This window comes from Anthonomus grandis, chromosome 5 (assembly GCF_022605725.1).
Source record: "Anthonomus grandis grandis chromosome 5, icAntGran1.3, whole genome shotgun sequence".
Taxonomy (NCBI): domain Eukaryota; kingdom Metazoa; phylum Arthropoda; class Insecta; order Coleoptera; family Curculionidae; genus Anthonomus; species Anthonomus grandis.
The window spans coordinates 28881757-28901285 of NC_065550.1; the positions used below are offsets into that span (position 1 = coordinate 28881757).

At 32.6% G+C, this 19529-nt stretch overlaps 1 protein-coding gene across 1 annotated transcript in view; it reads left to right on the plus strand.

Moving 5' to 3' along the window:
* The window catches only part of LOC126735914 (intermembrane lipid transfer protein VPS13B), an 88436-nt gene that overhangs the window by 62746 nt on the left and 6161 nt on the right, over positions 1-19529 (plus strand). The window contains exons 38-55 of the mRNA XM_050440037.1: positions 2201-2513; positions 2582-2780; positions 2830-3016; positions 5842-6002; positions 6067-6196; positions 6251-6464; positions 6525-6677; positions 8477-8592; positions 8643-8895; positions 11875-12055; positions 12226-12392; positions 12442-12563; positions 12636-12784; positions 12844-12945; positions 16351-16563; positions 16616-16741; positions 18526-18910; positions 18966-19176. Of these exons, the coding sequence (XP_050295994.1) occupies positions 2201-2513; positions 2582-2780; positions 2830-3016; positions 5842-6002; positions 6067-6196; positions 6251-6464; positions 6525-6677; positions 8477-8592; positions 8643-8895; positions 11875-12055; positions 12226-12392; positions 12442-12563; positions 12636-12784; positions 12844-12945; positions 16351-16563; positions 16616-16741; positions 18526-18910; positions 18966-19176 (3382 nt within the window). The remainder of the gene's footprint in view (positions 1-2200; positions 2514-2581; positions 2781-2829; positions 3017-5841; positions 6003-6066; positions 6197-6250; positions 6465-6524; positions 6678-8476; positions 8593-8642; positions 8896-11874; positions 12056-12225; positions 12393-12441; positions 12564-12635; positions 12785-12843; positions 12946-16350; positions 16564-16615; positions 16742-18525; positions 18911-18965; positions 19177-19529) is intronic.

Consider the following 19529-nt stretch of genomic DNA (forward strand, 5'->3'; position numbering starts at 1 on the left):
TTTTTCTCAAAAATTAACAATTCTTTTTGCAACTGAACGCTGTCTTTATTTTTAGATTGAAGCTGATTGTACAGTATATCAACGTGTGGTAAAATTCTGTGAAAAAGTGTTAACCAAAATACAAACTCTGGATCTTCCAATGCTCTTCGTAGACCGGAAGCTTCATTTGACGTAACGCCTTTTTCACACCTACTTTCAATTTCTTCAAACACTTCTATAAGTTTTTCGCGATTTTCATAAACAAAATTAACTGTGCGAATATTATAGTTCCATCTAGTAACAACCGCCCTTGGTAATCTTTTATTTATGATTTCTTGTAAAACGTCACACCGATGAGATGAGTTTGAAAAAAAAAAACGGGTATTGCTGAGAGATTACTAAAGAACACGCGAACTTTAGCATTTTGTGATGCCGATTTCTGCATTATTAGGTTTAATTGATAGGCATAACAATGAAATGAGCATTTGGGTATTTTTTTTTAATTTGAGCTTGAACACCGTTGTTCAAGCCGCTCATAACATTTGCATCGTCATAAGTTTGTGCTATCAATTTTTGAGGAGTTTTTAAAACTAGGGGATCAATTTGATCTTCTATGCATGTTTTTAATCCAGTGGCTGTTTTATCTGTAACCCTTAAAAAACCACAAAAATGTTCACGGATAGATCCTTCATAAAAATACCTTAATATTAACACCATTTGACAATAATTCGAGACATCGGTGGTTTCGTCGTATTGGATTGATAAATAGTCAGCATTTTCAATTTGCTTGCAAATTTCTTCTCTACATACTTGTAACATACTATCGAGAATTTCGTTTTGGATAATATTTGAGGTCCCTTTAAAAACAGTAGCCGTACGCAAGTGTTCCTTTAATGTATTGTCGAGCTCTGCAGTAAAGTTAATTAGCTCTTTAAATATTCCTTGATTTTCTGAGAATTCTCTTTCATCATGACCTCTAAGTGCTAGTTCAAAAGTACTACAAAATTTTACACAACTAATTATCCTTTTTAAAATATGACGATTTTTCTCGACCTTATTATTATGTAAAATAATACTTTCTCTATAAGCAGAGCTTAACTGTGTCATAATATTAACCTTACCGAGTATAGCTAAAGCAGTGCAAGAATTGATGTGGTCACGAGACGATTCATGTTTTCTCATTTTCTCAGGAAGATGGTGTAAATCACTGATTCCTTTCCTTGCCCAGTTGGAGTCCATTCTAGAGTCAGCTTTAAAAAACAACAGACACGGGAAACAGAATAACAAATTTCTTATTTCACACCCACATATCCACTTATTTTTTTCATAAATATCCTTTGAAAATCGTCGGGTAAAAGATCTGTTCTCGGCTTTTCGCGTACTAGTTTGCGTTAAATTTAAATTTGGCAAGGGCCTTCCCAGTTCTTTAATTTTGACCTTATCGGCCAACGGCAGTCTATCAAAATTGATTTCAATAATATTCATATAATCCTCAAGGCCAAATAGGTATAACGATACCACCAACACAAAAATTGATAATATCGACAAAACAGTACCTCGTTAACAACGAATTGCCGAATAAAACGCGCCTTTCCTTGCAGAATAAAAACACCAGGCCGCAGAAAATCCGCGCCCTAATTGACCTTATGCAACCTGAATATTACAGGGCCTCGTGCATGCTCGCGCCGCCGAAATCCTACATCGGTACATGTCGAGGCGGGCGGCGCTGTTTTCGCGCGGCCAAGCCATATGATTCAATCTTCTCACGTGCGCACGTGCCAACGAGGACGAAGAGTTAGAGATAAGAGCGAATGTGATGGTTAGATACGATTTTTTTTTTGTTTAAATTTTTACTTAGTAACACAATGTAAAATGAAAAAAAAAATTGGTGTTGCACATTGTCTTGGAGGGGCGCGCGGCCACGCGGCCTTATGGAGCAACCGCCACTGCCGCTTAACATAAAGCAAGTGGACATGCAATGATATCTCCCATTTTTATTAAAATTCATGTAACCAATATGTTTATTTATAACTAGTACTTTTATTTTTAAGTATTACTAATGTCTATACATGTTTTGTATTTATACGCGCCATCAGTATGAATATATACAGTATTAAACTTTAAAAATCGATTTTCTCAAAAGCAAATGTTTGTGACATCCATGGTTTTCTCCTGAGATTCTTCAATTTCAAAATAAAAGCCAGGTGGGTTTCTATTTCAGAGCCATTCACCTCGAAGTTAGAACTCTGCCTCTTCAAGGGTCTACAAGTGAACTTCATTTCCAAACCGGTTCAAATGAAGTTCGGCCCGTCCATAGCCCACACTTTGGCCATCAGCGGTCAAATGTGGACCCAAAACTACATCAACGAAAATCAGGACTTGGATTTTGTTATCGTTACAAGATACGCGGTGTGTAACGACACTGACGTTTGTATACGTTTCGGGCAAGAGGGGACCGACGAGAATCTACTGGTGCCTTCCAGAACGTTTCACTTGTATGCCTGGAAGAGTCAAAAACAAAAGCAAACATTTAGGTAACGAAAAAATCGACTTTTCTATCGACTATGAGATTGTCGCGTATTGCTAATTTATTTTTTTACAGGATCAGTTTGGAACAAACCAACTGGACATGGTCCAAAGGTTTTTCCATTTACAGCGAAGGAACGCGCATGATTCACTTCCCAGATAGAAATTTGACGGTTTTCGTGACGGTCAAGAATGTGTCCAAGACGCAGAAACAAATCACGTTTTTCGGACAACTAGTCGTTTGTAATATGTTGTCCGAGCATTTCGAAATGAAGGTCAGTTAACACTTGACGTTTGTATGTTTTCGAGCATTTTCTATCGTAGATAATGGAGGCGGTGCAAGAAAACAAGGAGCAAGAGTTCAAAAACGCGCCCAGTCACATCGTGGGCGGTCGTACCGCAGCCCCCAGCATGTTCGTCGATAATCGGAAAAATTACTTTTTGCGATTGCGCTTTTTCGGCTTGGAATCCGCATGGACCGGGGATATACCATTGAGAGAACACGCCACTGGTATGTATCGTTTTATGTTAATATTGAAACGAAATTCAGGAATACACTACTTTCTGGACCACACTTACTCCATATGTGTCAGGAACACAGTTTTATTGGCAACGTCAAAACTCTAACCTGACTTCGGGTTGACTATCGTTTAAATGTTTCTTAGGTAAAAAACGAAACTAATTAAAATGTTACGAAGCGTGGTTCCTTTTAAAGAACTATGGAGAAATGTTTAGAATTTTCTGCATTGTTTTGGTCAGTGGAGACCAATAATTTTAAGAGAATACTTGATACAGTCAAAGCAAGTAAGTATACAAATTGTAAAAAATTTAAAATACATAGATTTACAATAATATACCCTTATTAACCAAAAAGGGGAGATATTTAAACAAGATATACTATTTAAAAACTAGACAATATACGTGAAAATAATGAACTAAATGTAAGTACAACTCTAAACAAACTTAACTAATTAACTTAAACTACGAAATACGAGTAAAAAAACAGTACAAGAACTATGAAAATAATAACTAATGTATTTACATTTTCAGTATATTACTTTTAATAGCTGCCAAGAATACGGTCGCTTAAATTTGTCATGTGTCATTTTGGTCCCGTTAAATGAAATAAACAGATAAAACACTGAAGCAACATAGACGCCGTTTGTTAGTGTTTTCGTAGTCGTATCCAGTTATAGGAGTCTATTTGGGATTATAAAGTCAATTCTAGGTTCACGACACAATCATATTTAAGTCACTTATCGATTTCTTTTACACAAAACATTTTTTTTTCTTATTACCTAAATAAGCTATACCTACTATAAGAAAATATTAAAAGCTACTCGTTCAGATATAGCAATATCAATCTAGGGCAGTGTTTCCCAACCTTTTTTGTGCCATGTCCCACCTTAGCTTTTATAAAATTTGTATTTCCTCTTATGTAACATACATAATTTTTAATATTAAAAAAATTGAATTGTTCACTTAAGAAACTTAAATGATAACGTCTTTGGTATGAATTGGAAAGAAAGTTTCCTAGGTTTACTTCTTTAAATAAAACTGATTTTATTTTAGAAGAAATGCCGACGTTTCGGCCTTTATTTAGGTCATCTTTAGAGCTGGAAATGGCACGTTACAGTTTACACTTAAATAAAGAAATAAACGAAGAAATTGAAACATTAAATAAAAAACACTATAAAACAGGCAGTCTTATTTTTTATGTTTACATGTTTTTATAGATTATAATTTACAAAATAAATTAAAAAAGAGGAGGAGACAGGATGTATTTAAATCTCGAATACTTACACTAAGGGATACTGTTAAGATCTACATACCTTAAAAGTTTTTCAAAATTTGCTAACGTAGATGTAAAACGTCACACTTTATAATGTTTGTCTACTTTTTTACACGAGAAATAGGCTGATTTTTTAAATAGAAATAGATATGTACATCTTAACGCTATTCACTACACTTTACTATACTTATTTGGGATTTAAATACGTGCTGTGTCCTATTTTTTTGCTGCAAATTATAATCTATAAAAATAAACATGTAAATATAAGAAAATAAGACAGTCGGTTTTATAGTGTTCTTCATTTAATGATTTAATTTATTTGTTCCAATAATTGTAGTCTATTGTAAACTGTAACCGTTCATTTCCAGCCTAAAAGGCCTCGCATTTCTTCCGAAATAAAATCAGTTTTATTTGAAGTCCTTAACATGTGACACTTTCTTTCCATATCTCACAAATGGTTTTTTACCATTGATTGTTAACAGATACTTCATTTTAGGTTTGACTCCTAAAAAATCACCAAGAATATCAAACTGTTTCATAATTTTTTTTTGAAGCAGTTTCCCTTAGATTTCCATTTTACTTCAGTATAAAGTAAAAGTCTCACATGGTCTTCATTTTGTTCTTTATAGAATAGCTTGAAGCGACGCTCACACTTGGCACTACCGTAAATAGCATTAAGACACTTTATTACTGAACGTACTACTTCATTTATAACAGGCAAGATGTTTTAGCTACCAAGTTATCCTTATGAATACCACAGTACATAAGAACCATTTTTGGATTTGCATCTTTCATCTATTTTAAGCAGACTTTTATATTAGGAACACCATATCCAGCACAAGATGTTATATGTTCCATTCCTATATCATTGACATTTAAGTGTAGCTCAAATCTTTGGAGGTTGTAGTGCTTTTCAATCTTTAATAGAACAACATTTCTTCAGCAAAATACCATTTATCAATATATCTTACGTAAGTTATTAATACTGCCTAACTGTCTCTCAAAGTTGATTTATCCATTTGCACTAAGAAATTTCTTGTTTTCTGTTTTTCAATGAGTTGGTTTTCAGCATCTTCACCTATTTCATCTCTTGTTCTGATAACAATATTGTTATTGAGTGGCATAGTTTCTTTTTCAAGAAACTTGTTGCTGTAAATGCTGATATTGTCGATCTTATTACATCCTCTCCTTTAGTATGTTTTTTCCAGTTTTAGCGATGGATATAGAAATTTGATAACTCGTTTTAAGAACTCCATTATTAGTGGTGATAAATATTTTTTTACTTTCATTATTTTTACGGACTTTAGTCTTATTGTCTTTTCAAAATCTTTCTATAAAAACGTTGATTTAGACAAATGTTGGTCCCGAGTAAATGTCAAAAAAATATCAGCTTAGTCCCGTTATTCATGACGATAATATTAAATTTGACCACTTTATGTCAGTGTAATCTCGTTAACCTTGCTGGAATGGCATTCACACACTTAAATATTAAGCAAAATTGTCCAATTTATCGATATCTTTATTTATTTGGTAAATTATTCCAGGTTCACAACCCTGGCTGGTAAAAGTCCCATTACAGGAACGCGGCCAATTCTTATCGATCTGGTGCCGCATCTTGATCCAGGACTTCGGTAAATCGCGCAGAGTGTTGGCCATGTTGTGGCCCCTGTTCATGGTCAAGTCGAATTTACCTATGAGCGCTAAGGTATTTACCCCTCTCTCCCTAGCAAAAAACAGAAATTTGCTACAATAACCTTTTAAATCATTAGGTGCATATCGAAACTCCCACTTTAGGGGTGCATTTGGACTCGATGGTGAACGGCAGGGGCGAATTGCAGCAGTTGTACTGTCCCGGTACGATAGATCATTCCCATCAAATCACTTTTCAGTTGGAAGAAGGTGAGTGGAATTAACTGTGACGTTCTTAAGGCGATAATTTAATTCTTTTTTCAGGGAATTCTTCAACAAGCAACCCTTATGTGCCTTTGAACTATACAGTGGTAGACCAAAGGGAATTTTTCAAAAAATATCCCAACGAAGACGTGGAAGTCATCTTGGAGTCGCTAAATCACTGTTTCGAGTCTAAATGGCCGTACTTTGAGGATGAATTTAATAACATAGAGTGGATAATGGACGATAGTCAGCCGTTAACGCACGTACAAGTTAGGTGAGAGGCAGTTAATTAATTATTGAAAAGATTGGAAAAATCTGTTTTTTTTCTCCTCAGATATCAAAATGCATGTCAGTATTCGTGCGCCCTCTTAGTGGAACTGTTACCGTGGTGTCTTATGGTAAACACCCTGGGAACCCCCGTGTCAGTGATGTTAAATGGTATCGAACTCTGCAGGGTGCAGCATCACGGTATTATTGCGCCACCTAGGTGAGATTTATTAAAAATAATTTTAAAGCGTGTGAATCAGGTTCTTTTGAAAATTCTTTTGTGTTTTTTTTTGGGAAAAGTGCTATCATATTTAGTTGGGATAAGTATCTTTCTGGGCACTGAGGTTTAATATGTTCTTTTCTGACTTATAGCACAATATACGCCAAAAACATTCCAGTCGAATGTTTATGTTGCTGGAGTATTTTATTGGAACATACACTAAATGTTAATTGTTACATGTTGGGTTAATAACATAATGCTCTTTACTGCACAATTAAAAATATTCCTGAAAATAATATCGAGGATAGTAAAAATTCGTTAAAGAAAATTAGGAAAAAAACTGACCGAACCAAAATTAGCGAAATGTTTTAACCCAGAATCACATTTTTACCCTCTGATTCATTTTCAGGAACCTCCATGTTTTAATGTAAATGCTCTTAGTGAACAGATTCAAAGAATGTTGATGCTGTCAAAGATTCAACTATTCAATGTAGAAAATTTCAAATATTTTAAAAACTTATTTAGCAATATTATTCATTTTAGTTTCATCTGAAAGCTGATGAGTTTCTTTAACAAAAATTTCCTCATAAGTTTCCTTGGAAATTCAGCTGTTTTGGAGTTACTGAGTAATTTATCAACGAGTTAAAAGAATCTTGATGCTTTCAAAGGCTTTACAAAAATTTAAGTATTTTGAAAACCCGTATAAAGATTTTATTGATTTTAATTTTATATTAAAGTTAATGAGTTTTTTTACTAAGAAGTTGAATATAAAATTTTATTAATTTTTTTCGTTTTTTTTTTCGGCAATATTCGAAATTTTTTAACGGCCTTTTAATCATATTCTCTTTGACTTTTCCAGTACATTTTGGGTATCGTTTAAGAGCCACTAATGCATTTTCTTGTTAAATTGGGGCATGCATAAATTAAGAATATAATAATTATATAAATATAGCGAAAACTTTGTATAAAAATAAAACACATTATCAAATATTTATATATTTGGAAAAAATCCTTATATATACAGGTATATACTCTTTTACATAACAAAAATTTAAACTCATTATGTATGTATAAATGTCTACAAAAAAAATAAATACAAGTATGTATAGAGTGCCTCCGATTAAGTCGGTACTACTGGTATCTTTGTTAATATTTAAGATACAGGTCGGGTAAATTAGCTAACTAGTAGATTTTTTTCTGCTGATTAAAATGGTGAAAAATGAACATCATGTTTTCGAGACAATGTCAAAATTGTAGTTTTATTATATGGAATCCCCTATATAGCCATAAATCAAAATAAAATAATTTCGTAATAAAAAAGGTTATTTACACTAATAGCCTAAATCTAAAAAGAATTAAGTTACAGCAATATTAATAATTTTACCACATTTAGGCCAGTTGGCTTTGAGATATAAAAATAACGTCAAGTAAACCTACTCAATTTACAATAAATAAGGAAAAACATCGCCATCTTTTGAATACATTTCTGAGCACACTTAAGTACGGGTCTTGTAGCTTTAAATATTAATTTTTCATCTATTGACCCAAGTATTGGGCTAATATTCGTTTAAAGCTCATCAACTGTTCTCTATTTCTTTTTATATACCTCATTCTTTATGTAACCCCAAAAGTAAAAGTCCAGAGGGGTTAGTTCTGGTGACCTAGGTGGCCAATGAATCGCACACGTGTCGCAATCCATTTATCGTTAAGCAGTTTATTAAGTAATATTCTTATATCATTTAGTTAATGCTTAGACACCCTGTATATTTCTTTAATTGGGAATATTTAATGCATTCCAGACTAGACGAAAACTTCCACTTGGGCGTATGCAGCAACAGCAACTGGTTCTTCTCCGGCCCGTTACAGCTGGCCAAAAGTGATTGGGCGCAAAGCTTTTACATGCCAAAAATCACTGGTAAAGTTGCCACATTAAAATTTCCATTAATTTCCTCCTGAATTTTTAAGGAAACATCCCGTTGGAGGGCACCATAAAGACCCACATAAAATGCGACCTACACTTGTGCATGCTCTCGATAACCAGCACGGTATCGAATGAAATCCGACTGTTACGTGTAGGATCGACGCACGTGCTGTCAAACCATTTGGCGAGTCAGGTGCACGTCGTTTGTTACGCCGTGCCTGATTCTAAAAGCACTTTTGACGTGCCCAGCGATGTGGAGCAACAGTGTTTTACTGTGGTGCCCCATTTACAAAAAAGGTTGGTATTACTCTCTTAGATTACTACATGTACCTCATTCTATCCTCTACTCATAATACTACTATCATACCATTAATTATCCTAGTAAATTGATCAAAATTATACAAAATTCCTTGTAAGAATGTTGGCAAAAGTTGTGTAGAACAAATTGGTAGATATATTGAAGAAGTTATTAAAGAAAAATGTTATTCACCCTACAGCACTAGTTGAACTGGATCATTCTTTCGACTTTAACAATATACAAATTCTTGACCGAAAAAAATCTGGATCTTAATTAAATACAACATAAGTTGTGCTACATATTAAAAACATTATACTGATAACTTTGGACATGAAACTGAAAACCAAATTTAATATGTAAATTATTTTCATAGCTCAATCAAGCAGCAACACTGCAATCCTAAGATCTTAAATCATATCTATTTATATCAGTTATTTATATATATAAAGGGTTATACTTTATAGTATGTCATAATTTGAAAGGAACATTCCTGGATTGATTTTAAGTCGAGGTTCACATACAGGTGGGCACTAAAATCAATAGTTTTTAAGATACAGTGTGCTAAAGTTTTATTTAATTTCTAATTTTGTATAAGTTTCTCAAAAGGATATGTTTTTAAGAAATGGACTGGATTTTGTCACAGGATATTCTGGTGTTAAAACACTCTTATTAAATGTTCATTCGCTTTTTTTCAATGACGTAGCTATGACGAATTTTTAATACAATTTTACAAAAAAAAAACTACGCCATTAACTAAAAAAGTTATGATTTTATAATAAATATCAGTCAATTATTAATTAAAAGATCGGTGTTTGAGCAATTTAAGACTCAACGATTTTCCGAAATTTTGTTTGTTTAATAGAAAGGGTACAGCCTATAGAACATTTTAAAACGAAATTTTTGGATAAACCATATTTTGTACTAAAAGCGACAACTCTCAAGTATGTCAATTTTCCACAAGGATATTTGGCCATACTTGACAAAAGTTCATGAACTTTAGCTAAAAGTTGGCAGTTATTAACAAAGCTAATGATACATTCTTATTTTCACTTGAAATTTCTTTTAAGTCAATTTTTCTATTGTTCAATCTTCGTATTACTAATAAAAAATTATTAACATAATTACTCTATTTTAATATGCACTAACTGATTATATATTATTATATTATTATATAATATATTAATATATATTATATTATTATATTTAATGATAAATGGTAAGAGTCCCTGATTTAATATTTAAAATTGAATCCAATCCAACGAACTCCTACCTTATTCGTTATTCATTCAATTAATTTTGATTTAAAAAGAAATATTAGATAAGAGTAGTAAGTTACTATAAAGTACTTGTATAAAAAAATCGATATTGAAATAAAACTTTAAATTTAATAAAATAAACCCATTCACCTAACACATTCATGTAATGAAATAATATCTAAGGAATGAGACCTAAGAAAATAGCTTTACAATCCGGCAGAGGTAATTAGTTTGATTCGCCTGAATAGATTATGTGTATGAAATGTCAATATTCTGACAGTTAATTCTTAACGTCAACGTTCTTAAATAAATCAAGGCAATTTGGTAAATACCTTTAAAAAAGTGTTAAATTGTTAATTATTTTATTTTTATTTTTTTAATACAGGACAAAGTAAACATTTTTTTAGATCAATATAAAAGATATTAGCCCGCAATAATACCATAGTATATTTTCAATATTTGTGTCTATAAGTATATCAATAGATTTAAAGTGTAGTAAAGACTAAATGTCGCATATCGCTCAATAACCTAAAAGATCTTTTTACATTAACAAAAAAAAATAAATAAGCAAAACAAATAGTGTTACAATAATTACAAAAATAGTGTAACAAACAAAGGTAACAAAAAGCAATAACAATTAAATACAATACTATTTCATAATTTACAAAAAAATGACCAGCTTTCGCGTCTATGGAGGCTTCTGCTATTTTTCTCATAGAATTAGGAACTCTTTCCAAAATTCATTACGTATTTCGTATAGTTTCACATCCGTCAATAATTCTATTTCTTAGTTCTTGTAATGTCACAATAAGTGTATGCTAAACCTCCACAAAAAAAATGTTAGGCTTTTAGATTAGGTGATCTAGGTGGCGACAATTGTAATACAAAAAAACTGCGCAGTTGATTTGAGTTGAATTTTTCGATGTATTTATAAATTCATTCGATGTATCTTGAAATGAGGTAATTAAACCGTTTTTTACAAAATTGCGAAAAAATATAATGGTAAAGTTAACAAAAAAGTAAACTTAAAAAATGGATATATCTACTACCTCAAAAAAAAGATGGTAAATTATTTTCATAAAAAAGTACAAACTTTTAATAAACATATGAAAAAACATGAAAGTTTTTCTGGCACCAAATCACCATCTTCAATCGCCCACAAAAAAGTTCTTCATAAAAATTTTATATTTTGTGTTCACCAGATAAGTATCTTTAAAAATTTTTGATAATAATTTTTTTTATTCTTAATAAGTATTTTGACATTAAGTTAAGCCGGTCGATCCTGTACAAACTCCCCGAGCTTAGAATATCTAATGCCAATTGCCATATTATAATATAACCTATATTATAACTGTCCCTTTTAAGTTTTGAATGTAAGAAAGCTCATGAATTTGGATACGTTAAAAGAAACTTTTTCGCTTTTTACAGGATTTGTACTTAAGAATAAAAATACTCTTTATAATATCTAGACAACCAAGATTAAAAATATTTCCATCGTAAACAAACTTTGCCTCGTTCATTACTAAATCACCATAAGTTTAGAGCTGGCAATTTGTTTCAGAAACCCGACAAATCCTGGACAGATCGGGTTTTAAAAGCAAACATAATATTCAGTGGTGATTAACTGTGGTTTATAAAGCAAATGATGCGTATAAATAGCAACGATTTATTGGATTTCTCAAACCAGAGATTCATTTAAGAAATAATTAAATTGTTTTTTAGTTACTCGGGGATTCCTATAATGCAATGGTACATGTTGAAAAGTGACAGCGAGACCTCCGGCACGGATTATGTGTTGTACGTTAGTTTTTCCGCGGATCCGGAATTGGGGTGGTCTAGTCCTATCAGTGTGGATAAGCCTTTAATTCGGAAGGCCTTCGCTTTGAGCTGTAAAGGGGTGTCGGTGAGTTTTTTTTGCATATTTTTTGTGTTTTTGTGTATTTATGGTCCTATTGTTAAATTGTTAGATCAAAAAATAACCTTCTTCCTCTTCTTAAAACAGCTATTAAGATGTTTTAAGACAAGGAAGTAACTATACTTATTATTAAATAATTTTACTTAAAAAATTTTCAGATGCCAGTAGTACTAACTGCCCAGGAACAAAAAGGCCAAATTTTCCTCTCCTTACACAACGACCCCAGACCGCAACTTTTAATTGATAACAAAACAAACGTGGACTTTTACTGTGGGCAATCTTTACCCGACGACAGCGGCGTATATAAGGAATCCGAACACTTTAAGTGAGTTTTTCTATGGTCTACTTTAGAATTTCATTCATATATTTTTTAGTTGGATTTGCAAGCTAAACAGCCACTTCAGCACTTACTACTCCATGCCAAAATTATCCGAAAAGTTTCCGGAGTTGCCACAGGTTTATTTTGCTGAGAAAATTTCCTTGGCCTATGAAACTGGTACGATCCCTAGATATTATAAATCGAATTTTTTGTTTTTAACTGAAACTCTTAACCAATTGTAATTTTTAGGTGACAATCTTTCCCTAGAATGGTCCGCTGGTGTAAGCATAGTGAATAATAACGACTTATTCATACGTGTACCGTATTACGGAGACGTCAAGTTGACTATAGTCAACACGGCTTGCACCACTTTTTTGACCATAGAGAGTGTTAGTCAAGTAAATTACACTCATCCATTAAATACTCAATTTTTTTAAAATTCAATAACCATTTTAAGGTTGAAATAAGTGCGAGGGATATCAGGGTCAGATTATCGATGAGGGAAATGGAGAAAATGTCACATTTGAAGGGCGGAAAGGAAGTCGAGACGATTGTTAAGGTAGGTTTGATTATAATGCTTGATTTGGGTTTTAAATTAATTTGGTCAAAGGGCCATTAAAGTGGAAGAAATTTATCTTAATGGGATGGTACTACTGGAAGAAGCCCTATCTCAAGGAAACATATTTTCACCATAAATATTATATTATATAACTAAACACCTTATTACACATTTTAATAAACATTTTAAATAATTTTTTGGGAAATTATCCCTTATTTTCCAACTTCATTTGATTACTGTTTCATTTCTAACTGTTATTTTTTCAGTAAGTTTTAGGTCTCAAATGGGTCTATTATTAGAAAAAATATGGAATATCAGAGCAATTTATTTTTGGGGGCAAATGATATTCTTCAACACAAATAATCTGGGTTTAGAGCTGGATACAGTTACAATACTGCCCTAATTGATATCGTTGTAATGATTAAGATCATAACGTTGCTTTTATACTCATTTTATTACACTAAAGCATTTGATATGATTAATTATCAACTATTGCTTGCAGTCTTACGTGATATTAGTTTTGATGAGTCTGCCATTGAACTTATTTCACTACAGAATTAGTGTTAGTGAACGCTTAAGGTTATTTTTTCTTTTGATTTCTTAAGGTTTTATTTAGTTTTATTCCAGGTATCTGAAGTAATTTTATTCTCAATTCAAGAGCCACTTTTTTTTTAAGTAATTAAGGATTGATCTCCTCGAGGCATTTAAAGTCGTTCGTTTGATTGATGTTCAATCCACATTTTTCGAATTATTTTCAATTTTATTCCAAGCATCTAGCTACTAATAAAGCCAGCTTTTCTTTTGGATCTCAAAGTCTTAGACTAATTTTTAATTTTATTTCAGGTGTTTTAGATCATGTTCTATTTTATTCTAAGCCTTTGAAGCCATTCTCAGTTTTTTACTTCTATTTAAAGCCAATTCACTTAGGCATTTGATAACATGGCCAATTTATTCCAGGCATTTAAAGTCGTTTATTAGATAGATGTTCCAGACTTCTAGAATAAATTTTAATACCTTCCAGACATTCAAAGCCACTTTTTCTTCTCAGGTGTATAAGGGTCGATGCCTGGAAAAGGCATTTAAAGTCATTTATTTGATTGAGGCTGCAATCTTCTACAATCAATTTCAGTTTTATTTCAGCATTTATAAACTATAAGAAATTGCTCTAAGAGCATAAAAACCAAACGAAACCTTATTACATGCCTTGGAAATAATAAGTACAATAACATGTCTTGAAACTTAAGCCCTATCATCAATTGTTAGACCCAAAAATTTGCTAGAATGGTGCCTTGGAATAGGCTAGATTAAAACAGAGATTATTTACTTTACACCACTCCTTAATTGTTTCACAATCAGTCTTCACAGTAATTTCGAGATCTATCAAATTCCTCTCATGCCATAAAATGTGTCACCTGCAAACATTGTCACCTTGCCTTTTATTGTTAGAAGTAGCAAGTCATTAATATATAACAGGAAGAATAGTTCCAAGACAGAACACTGGGGATCTAGAGTGGAAACTTGCACGTATTCCTGTGAGGCACAATTGTCGAAGTTGACCGTCTGAACACGACCTGGCAAGTAGGATCTGAATCATTCCAAGGACGACCTTAGAAAGCGATATCTCTCTAGTTTCGACAGCAGTATTCAGTGATCCATATAATTAAATGCTTTGGATACATCGCAGAACACGAGTGTAGCCACATCATCCGCATTGAGACCGGTGTAGATTAACTCGAGAAGAGTAAACAAAGCATCTCCTGTGCATTTCCCTTCCTGGAATTCAAACTGGTTAGGATTTAACAGATTAAACCTGCTCAAAAATTAAACCATTACATCACTAATCTCTCGACAATTTTAGACATGGCAGTTACATGTTTCGTTCAAAGAATTGAGCATCATCAGACCTGAATGGCGGAAGACTAATAACACATACACATGCTATCAACCAGCTATATGATAATGCTGGAATGACTTATATAACTTTTGATACCGAGACTTTGTGTTTTTTTGCCTATTCAAAATCATATTGGGGTCTCTTTGAGTGAAATGGACGAATTTTTTCAATTCGGACATGCCAAACAGAAGAGCTATGGACCTAAAGTTAGATGGATTGTTGTGGTCACCGCCTTTATACAGATGAACAATCATTGCTCTTTTAAGACAGACAGGAAATGTATTTTTTGTAAAAGAATCATTTATAAAAATTAAAATTTTTGTTTCAAGACAATTCTTCAAGGCAGTTGGAATAATGTCGGATGTCTTCCAGGCATTTCAAGTCATTCATTTAATTGATGTTCCTGAATCAATTTTAATTTTACTTCAAGTACCTGAAGTAATTTTTTATGCCTTGCAAGCATTGAAAGTCATTTATTGAATTAATATTCCACGCCTCTAGAATCAATATTAATTTTATTCCGGCCATTTGGCTACTATTAAAGGCACTTTTTTTGTCTGTATCTCAGTGAGTCTTAGACCAGCTTTTAATTTAACTTATATTTAATAAAAGTTAAATTAAAAGCTAACTAAAATTATACTTACCTTTATTTAAAGCCAATTTTCTTAGACAATTGGTTAGTTCCTTCCAGGCATTTAAAGTCATTTATTTGATTGATGTTTCAGATATTTCAAGCCTAGCACTCGTACTTTTCAACTGATCTTTAAAAATATTTCAAGAATTTGAGGTTTTTTTCAGTGAGTTCCAGCCTAGTCTAAATCGATGCCGTTTTTTATTTCCTTTGGCTTCTTGGAACCTTTAAAGAGTCTCGGTCTTTCTAAGAGTATTTTTATATATTTTTCAGGCATACAGAGTCAATTTTTCTGCCATGCCCTTGTCGTAATTTTCCATTTTATCCAGGTATTTTTTTAACGCTTAAATAAGTCCCAACACTTCGCGAATACTTATCCTTGGGATCAAAATGCAGGTACGTTCAAAAAATATTCAGCTTGTTAAATTAAGCAAGATTAAAAATCTTATAAATATTTTCTGTCTTAATTTTTGAAATGTAAATTTTTGAGAATATTAATTTATGAAACAAAAAAATATAATTTTTAACGGCTAATATCACTAGAACTTACCTTCTTTTAAAGGAGCAATATTAATAAACTGATTCGGCCGATTAACGGCCTCAAAAATGAAAAAGTCTACTTCTTTGATAATATAGCGCCGGAACTTTGGGATACTAATACTAAAACAACACCAAAAGAATAAAAAACCTTCTCCAGAACCTTAAAAATCTCATTAATATCACATTTAAATTATTTCTTTATGGCTAACAAATCAAAATTTAATACAAATTACTATTAAATATCCAAGTAAAGTCACAAAACAAATATATTGCTGCAGCAAAACAGTTCCAAGAACCTTTTTCACCCCATTTTAAGAAATACTTTTAATCAATTTTCCAGTCACCTAACTACACAACCGCTGAGAGCAGTTCGTTCCTCAACATAAACGAACCGATTGTACCATTACCATGTATTGCGGAACGACACCAATCGATGCCAAACTTACCATTAAACTCCCCTACCGCCGAAGAATTACAATACAGGGTGTCCTCCAAAATTAGCGGACTAGTGGTGAACACTTTGAGTCTAAAGAACGGATGGGAGAGCATTAATGTAAGTTATTCCCTTTTAGTTATGATTTTTGCTTAATGACCTTTTTTTTTAGCTAAAAATATTCGTGAAAAGTTTCGGAATCACTTTAATATCTGACATAGACGAGGCCAGGGACGAACATTGGGAGATCGCCAGTCTGGTCTGCGATGACGTGACGGTTATCGCCAACCAAACGCAGGTTTGTCCTATACTACGCTTCACAAATGTATAGAGTATGTACACAAATTGGGATAAAAAAGCTTCTAATGTATGAATTCTTTTGATTTTTTCCAATGAGAGCTAAAGAACATTCCGAAAAAAATTTAAGATAAAAATTATCCCGATCTCAAGACTAGAAGTCAAGCTATGAGTTGCTACTTGAAACTGTTTTTGGTCTTGGACATGATTTTCAAAAATTTGAATAAAGACGCGTTCTAGTGCATGGATTTTCGTAACTTTGTCAATGAAAGCTTTTAAAACACTTAGTGAAACTTTTAAAATAAAAATCAAGCCGATCTAAGCACCAAAAATTTAGCTATGACTGAAGTTACCTGAAACTGCCTCTATTGTTGAACATAATTTACAAGAAATTAGATGAAAACGCTTCTAGTGAATTGATTTTTGTAATATTTTCAATGAAAGACATTCCATAAAACACTCTAAAGAAACTAAGATAATCAAGCTTTTCTGAGCCCTAGAAGTTCAGCTATGACCCAAGATATCTGAAATTATCTTCTACTTTCGGACATAATTTTAAAAATGTAGATAAAAACGCTTCTAATGCATGGATCTTCGTGATTTTCTCAATGAAACCTAAATAAACCTAAAAAATTAAGTCCATATGAGCAGCAGAAGTTAAGATACCAGAAACTATCTCTACTCTTGGACATAATTTTTTTAAATGTAGATAAAAACGCTTCTAGTGCATGGATTTTCGTGATTTTTTTCAATGAAAGCTCAAAAACACTCTAGAGAAACTTCTATATTAAAAATCAACTCGATCTGAGCACCAGAAGCTTAGATGTGACTCAATTTACGTGAAACTACCTCTCTATAATTTACAAAATTCTTAATAAAAACGCTTATAGTGCATGGATATCGTGTTTTTTTCAAGGAAAGCTTAAAAACCTTAAAGGAGTTTCATAAACAAAAATCAAGTGGATCTAGCCACTAGACGTTCACTTATCAATAGACTTACCTGAAACTGCATTCCCATTTGAATATAATTTACAAAAATTGGGATAAAAACTATTCTAGTGCGTGAATTTTCGTGGTTTTTTAAATAAAAGCTAAAGAACACCCCAAAAAAACCTTTTAAAATAAAAATCAAGGCAATCTGAGGACTAGAATTTCAGTTACGGCTTCAGTTACTTAAAACTTTCTTTTTTCTTGGACCTGATTTTCACAAAGTTATATAAAAAAAATTCTATTACATGGATTTTTGCTGTTTGTTCAATTAAAGTTTAAGCTTAACACCCCGAAAAAACGAAAAAGCTAATCTGAGCACTAGAAGTTTAGTTATGCCTCCAGTTGAAGCCTGAACTGCCTCTTAAACATAATTTACAAAAATAATGATAAAAACGCTTCTAGTGCATGGATTTTTGTGATTTTTTCAATGAAAGCTTAAAAACACTCCAAAGACATCTAAAAATTGAAATCAAGCTGACCTGAGCGCTAGAAGTGGACTTATGACTCAAGTTACATGTAATGTAAACAATTACTTGTGAATGTAAATAAAGAAGCGTCTAATGCATGGATTTCCTTTATTTTCAAATGGAATTGGTGTGAATATCTATTTATTTATTAATATTCTTATAATACTATTAACATTAAGGCAGAATAGCAAATACTAACATGTTTAAGATCAAAAAGTTTACCTACTTGTACGGAGGACACAATTCCCCATTATTTATTACTCGATACATTTCTGAAATGTACAATAATAATCGTAATTTTTCTCTTTTCACCCCATTTGAATTTTAGCAAATGAAAGTCAAAGTGACCCTCTCAGACATCCAGTTAGACAACCAACTGTACGCGAGAGAATCGTTCGATTTCCCAGTGGTTTTGGTGGGTCAAGACAAGAAACCCCCCAAGAAAATCAACATCCTCAGTGTACCCATAAGCACTTTAACCGAAAATACCGATGAAAACGCTTTAATAGTTGCCGAGTTCATATTGGAAAGTTGGAGAAGTCACTTGGCCAGTTCCAAATGTCATACGGGTATAAAATCCCTGAAGTTGTCCATCAATCCGATATCCTGTTACGTGGAAGACATTTATGTTACCAGACTGATGAATTACCTAAAAGACTTGAATATTATCGATTTAGTTATATGGCCGAAACATACACAAATTAGGAAAATTGGTTAGTGGTACTAAAATGTTAATAATCGTTATAATAATTCTTGTGCGCTTTCCAGGGTTCAACACCATAGCGGTAAATGTACCGGAATTAGTACAGTGGCAGTGCGCCCTTTTGGCTTCACCGTTAACAATAAAATCGCTGTATATTAGTCCCGTATCGATGCTGTTGTCTGTACATAGTTCGGTTAAGCTGTACATCGCGCTGGACCAGAGTCCTTTGAATTTTGCAAGGTTTGAGAGGAAAAGACTGTTTACTTCGTCTTACAGGTAATTGGATTTGAATGGTTAGGTGTGCGAAAAAGTGTATAAATGTGATAGGGTTGAAATACCACTAACAGTTTAACCCTGTCCAATGGGCCCAGTGGCGTGCAGTGGCATTAAGAGTAGGGTAGGCACTAGGCAATAAGGTAGCATAATTTTTTGTAATGTACTTACCATTAGAAAATCGTCGAGAAGAATCGTTTTCTTGATGAAGTGGAACATTGTCTTTATTTACACAAATTTATTTAAAAATGTCTGACTAACTGAGAAACAGAAACAATCATTTTTTATAAATTAGTTCAATACGACGATTTTTCACCAAAAATGCATTAATAACATCCTCATAAAAAGTCAACCAG